The 5619-nt window shown below is 45.8% G+C and overlaps 1 protein-coding gene across 3 annotated transcripts; it reads left to right on the forward strand.

Annotated features, from left to right (window-relative positions):
- Positions 1-264: 264 nt before the first annotated feature.
- CYCS (cytochrome c, somatic) lies at positions 265-3692 on the forward strand. Of its 3 annotated transcripts, none has more exons than XM_073581387.1 (3): positions 265-417; positions 949-1126; positions 3293-3692. In XM_073581387.1, the coding sequence occupies exons 2-3, from the start codon at positions 958-960 to the stop codon at positions 3439-3441; spliced, it is 318 nt and encodes a 105-aa protein (XP_073437488.1). In that variant the 5' UTR covers positions 265-417; positions 949-957; the 3' UTR covers positions 3442-3692. The 3 variants fall into 3 exon arrangements, with proteins under 3 accessions (XP_073437488.1, XP_073437487.1, XP_073437489.1); XM_073581386.1 differs by having other exon boundaries at positions 374-529; XM_073581388.1 differs by having other exon boundaries at positions 394-488.
- The last annotated feature ends 1927 nt before the right edge of the window (positions 3693-5619 follow it).

Here is a 5619-nt window from a genome sequence, read left to right on the forward strand (position 1 = left end):
TTAATATTAAAAAAAGAGCCGTTAAAAGAGCCAAAAGAGCCGGCTCTTTATGGTGAGCGGAGCCGAATGAGCCGGATCGCCAAAAAGAGACGAACTTCCCATCACTACTGGGATCGGATGGCTTTGCGCACATGCGCAGTGCACACCTCCTCAGGCCATCCTCTGCCATTCCCGTCACCACTTCCTCAGAAAGCGCACGTGACCCTCCTCCCTGCCCTCGCTGACGTCACTAGAAGCCGGCTTTTTCTTTCGCAACTCCACACAAGTGGGCTGGGCTCTGTGACTCTCCTTCAGACATGTCCCGCTCAACCTACCCTGCTACACAGACGCTGCCTACGTCTCAGACAAATCGTTCATTTTGATTGGCTTGGAAGAGCACGTTATGGGCGGAGCTGTAGCTAACGTCATGTGTGACACGTAAGCTGCGTTGCGCGGACACCGGTTACATAGGGCTGGTGCGGCGTGTCCTTGGGTAGAGAGCGCTCAGTGTGAGTTGTGGTGCGGAGCTGCGGGAGGAGCCTGCTGTGCGGTAAGCGGGTCCGCTGCTGTCATGGCGCCGCCCGCTCCTCTGTGCGCGGCTCGGTTGCTGGTCTGGGCTTCTTGCTGTGACCTTGGCTTTTGCTGGAGCAGGATCTGCCGCTGTTCGTTCTTGTAGCCTGAGGGTGTGATCAGGTCACTGTGATGTGTGGAGCTCCCGGCCGGGTGTCCTGGGGCGGATGGGAGCAGGTGGTAGTATCTTCCTGCGGGTACCGCTGTGTGACCTCTGGGACAGTCCCCATTACTCCCTGCTCTCTACTGTGGACCCTCGGGAAGGTCACACAGGTCACCTTATTATGGGGCTCCTGCCCCGGGGGAGGCTGGGCTGTTCCCTCACTCATCGCTGGCCTTTGTGCTCTGGGGTCTCTTCTTTTCTCACCTTGTCTTGTATTTTTTTTTTCCCTTTCTTAGATTGTAACAATGGGAGACGTTGAAAAGGGAAAGAAGGTTTTTGTCCAGAAATGTTCTCAGTGCCACACGTGTGAGAAGGGCGGCAAGCACAAGACTGGCCCCAACCTGTACGGCCTGTTCGGTCGGAAGACTGGTCAAGCCGAGGGTTTCACTTACACTGATGCAAACAAGAATAAGGGTAAGTGGTTATAAGGAGCTGCTCCTGATAATGAGCCGTGCAGCCGTCCCCTCAAGTCCTATAGTTCTAGAAAAGTCTGTAATCCTGTAAGATTGATCACACCGCCCTCCTGTCATTTCCCGGTGTACTCCAGCCATAAATGGTGTATGTAGTGTGGTTATACTATAGGAGGTATAGACCTATGCCATGGTAAATGCTGGACATCTGTATCAGAAAATACTCAGCAACCAAAGACAGACTGAGATTAAGTAGTTTTCTGGGTTCGGGCTAAACCTCTGCAGCCACCCTGACTGTAGATGGGTGAATGTATGAAGCATACTGTCAGGATTCCTCCCTCAATTGCTTGATTGAGCAGGTGGTCACATGACCACAGATATGCAAATTTCATAGTTTGTCACATGACAGCTACATTCTCATTTGCTTCACTTTAAGACAGAAACAGATGAGAATCTAGTCACCATGTGGCAATCTGGCACTTGAGGGGCATCCTGGCTGTATTTAATGGACACTGTCAGGTCTTTCTGGGCTGCAGAAATCATCTCCAGATTGAAAATCACCTTTTTATGACTTAATGGCATCATTTGAATAAACACTTAGGGATGAGCAAACACCGTGTCTGGTACCGAACCCTGACTACTTGTGGTATGTCTGTGTTACTGTTCAGGTTTGGCAGCCTAATAAAGCTTGTTGTAATGCTGTGGCCTTTAGGGCAACAAGCTTTAAGGCTTGAGCTTTTTTGGCCCTATCACAGCCAAGCCAAGTAACGTCATGGCTGTGATTGGCTGTTGCACCAGGTGACTTGGCCTGACGGTGCAAAATAAATTAAAAAAAAAAAAAAAAGACCTTGGACCCCACTTATTTCTATAACCAGCTAAGGCAGAGTAAACAGTTGGGGTCTGATATCAGGCTGGGAAGGGCCATGGATATTGGCACATTCCAGGCCTAATAAGACCAGCACTCATCTGCCCCAGAAATCGGGCATCCATTTGATGCACCAGTTCTGGCACTGGGCTTTGGCTCTTCCCAACTTTTGCAATGGTGTGTTGGCAATCTGGGTAATGGGATTGTGAGGTTACTGTCTGAAGACATCAAGCCCAGGGGTTGGTAATGGAGAGCCGTCTGTCAGACACCCCTGTTACTAACCCTGTAGTCACAATTAATAAAGAGACACACAAGTCCTTTATCTAAAAGAATCGCTCCCTGAAAAAATTCCTATTTTACCCACTTATTACCAAAAAAATAATCCACAATGGTCTTCTGTAGTCCATATGGACGTCCGACGATCCCAGTCTTCATCCAGTGCATGGAGCTCCGTTCAGAGAACGAAGCTCCATACACTGCAGCAGCCACCAGCAGATCTCATGCTATACTACACAAGACTCGGCCACTGTGAACTGAGGTGATCTCAGTAAGGTTACCTCAGTTAACAGGCGCCGGTTGTCATGAGGGCAGTGCGAGAGCAGAAATGATTGGTGACATAAGGATGAGTGGCGTGCACTTTGCCTCAAATCCCACTCCAGTCCCTGCTGGTTTAAGACTTGTGGCCGCTGCTCATATTGCCTCCGCATACCTTGTGAAAGCAGAGTTGTGCCAAAATTATGCAACTTTTCAAAGCTTTGAATCGAGTGCTATGTTTTCAGTCTAAAAAAAAAAAAGTCTCCCTGTAAGATCTAATTGGTGTACTTGGTCATGTACCTGAGAGGTTGTTTAAGATGACTTCTTTAGAGGCAAACTGCCTTTCATTAAAAAAAAAAAAAAAAAAATCCTATGTATCGTGGTGACAAGTCAGAATACTTGATCACTGGGGCTGTGAACTACTACTGATCAAGCATCTGATGTCGTCATTCACTAGGCTGGAATATATTTCTGGCGATCTTGGAGAATGCAGCGCTGGAGTAAGTGTCGCTTAATTCATTATGACTGGCGTACGAAATAACAATTCAAAGACAAAAGCCATGGGGTTAATTTGTCTAAATATTAGTACACAGCTGTTCTCTGCTAGAAAATGAAGGCCATGCCTATCCAAAGGATGTGCGGTACTACAGCTCGGCATTCGATTCAGTCCATGGACAGGTGTGGTGCTGTCTGTTTTTGAAGCCATGTCTGCTAATCACTGATGACCCCTCTAATTCTCTGAACATGTAATAATCATGCTGTTCTCCACAGGCATTGTCTGGAATGAGGATACTCTTCTGGAATATCTGGAAAACCCCAAAAAGTACATCCCTGGCACAAAGATGATCTTTGCTGGAATCAAGAAGAAGGGAGAGCGACAAGACTTGATAGCATATCTGAAGAGCGAAACCTGCAGTTAATTGCCGTGTCTGCTGCCTTATTTATTTCAGGGAGGGGTTGCTTGTGATGAGATGCTTTAAATTTTATATATTTTTTTATTTGTACTGTCCATACATATTTTAGACTGCATCTCATCAGTCAGCAAATGTAAAGTTCTTGGGAAATTCTTGAAATGAATTTGGCTCTCTAGTAGTTTTATGAATCATATGATACTCTGCTACTCCAAAGCACTAAAGTTGACTCCACTAATAAATCTGCTCCTTCAACCCTTTGTTTGTTGTAAAATGGCTTTTTTTTTTTTTTTTTTTTTTTTTTTTTCTTCATCGAAGACAAAGCTGAAAACGACAATTCTAAATGAAGGACTTCTTGACAATGAGCTACACTACTAACGTGCCCTTCACTCTTCGGTGTCTCCAGTAGATGTGGTGACAGTTTTCACATGTACTGGAGGCGCTTGCAGACATAGACCCATAGATTTGAATGGGTCTAACATTGACATGTGTTTTTTTTTTTTGCAGGCAGTATGGTATGCAGTACTACAGCCTCACTGACACGTGGATGACATCCGTCTGTCATTAGTGACATGTACTAGCGTCTGGGGGAAAAGCAGTACAATTATCGCTGTTCAAGTGCTAAATCCAGCTCTCATCATTGTCGCCTGTGATTAGTGTGATCAAGCAACACTGCTGAGAGTTGGAGTCAGCTCCTGCCATCTGTGTATTGCACGTATTAAACTACAAAAGAAAAAAAACTGTGTGGGGGTTCCCCTTAATTTTTCTAACCAGCTTGGAGGCTGGTGTTGACTATTCTGGAAAGGGGCCAATAGCCATAAAGGTTCCCATCTATTAATAACAGTTCATATCTGCTTAGGCTTTACTAGTTAGTGAAAAGGAGGACTGAAAAAAAAAAAAAAAGATGCGGTCCCTTCTTAATTTTACTAACCGGCAAAGGTTAGACAGCTTCATGCTGATATTATTAGGCTGGGAAGGGGCCAAGGATATTGGTACCCTCCCAGACTAATATCAGCCCTCATCTGCCCCAGAAATGATGCATCCATTAGATGCTCTGGCACTATAATCAATAGTATGCCTTACAAAAATATATAAAGTAGATCCCTTCCAAAACAAACAAATAAACACGTTCAAATACAATATAAAATACCAATTTTTACTAAAAATAAAAAGATGCAAAATTTAATGACTACAGGAGTAGTATACTCTGTCAACATGATTGCAGAAACCAAAAACAAACCTGTGCATCCTAGAAGGCTGAATCTAGAGTGAATGCAAAGTGATCATCCAGTATAGATATGAACTGTTGGGATCAAACTAAACAAATATCAAAAATATATATTTGTACAGGTGAATCATAGTCAGTACAGTGATCTAATGAGACCAGATGTCCACAGAACTATTATGGCAGCACCGATACTATTGTGAATTGAAAATATAGCTAAATTTCCATACATAAAGAACACAAGTAGATTGTAGTAAATATATGGCCTAATACCTGGAGCCATTACCTGTGACTGTAGTAGACAGGATCTCAGGCTAGTTCACCACACCTCGACGTGATACAACTGCAGAGGCAGTGAAATGCACGTGTGACCGCTCCCACTGGTCAGGACTATGTATAAGGCCAGTTTCACACGTCCAGATAATTCCGGTACCGGAGCTATCTGTGTCCATGTGCCGCATGTGATCCGCATTAGGACCACCCGGACGGTGCCGGGAACAAGCGGATACAGTAAGCTCTGTTCCTGGCGGCTGGTGCTGACCGCGGCTGTGATTCTGCTCTTCCGGCAGGAGAGAAGAATGAATGAAAACCCGACGTGGGATCCCCCTCATTTTATGAACCAACCAGACGAAGCTTGCAGCTGTCAGCTTCAGGAAGGTTGGTTCTCAAGAATAGAGAGGTCCCTACGCTGTTTTTTTAATTAGAGAAAAATCACAGCCGCGGTAAGCACCAGCCGCCGGGAACAGCACTTACTGTAGCCGCTTCTTCCCGGCGCCATTCGTGAGCACGGAGGACTGTGTGAACAGTTCTCCGTGCGCACGTGTTGCGGGCCGTGGGTCCATGTTAAAACGGACACACGGTCCGTGAAAACGCTGACGTGCACAGACCCATTCATTTGAATGGGTCTACGTGCGTCAGTGTCTCCGGTATGTGAGAAAACTCACTACACGGGCCGGAGCCAC

This window comes from Dendrobates tinctorius, unplaced genomic scaffold (genome assembly GCF_039654945.1).
Source record: "Dendrobates tinctorius isolate UK_male_01 unplaced genomic scaffold, ASM3965494v1 ptg000070l, whole genome shotgun sequence".
In the NCBI taxonomy this organism is placed as follows: domain Eukaryota; kingdom Metazoa; phylum Chordata; class Amphibia; order Anura; family Dendrobatidae; genus Dendrobates; species Dendrobates tinctorius.

Bases quoted from the DNA above. Each gene is read 5' to 3' on its own strand.
- CYCS (XM_073581387.1), top strand. From the start codon at position 958: ATGGGAGACGTTGAAAAGGGAAAGAAGGTTTTTGTCCAGAAATGTTCT. The intron at 1,127-3,292 runs GTAAGTGGTTAT...TGTTCTCCACAG, and splicing joins TGATGCAAACAAGAATAAGG to GCATTGTCTGGAATGAGGAT.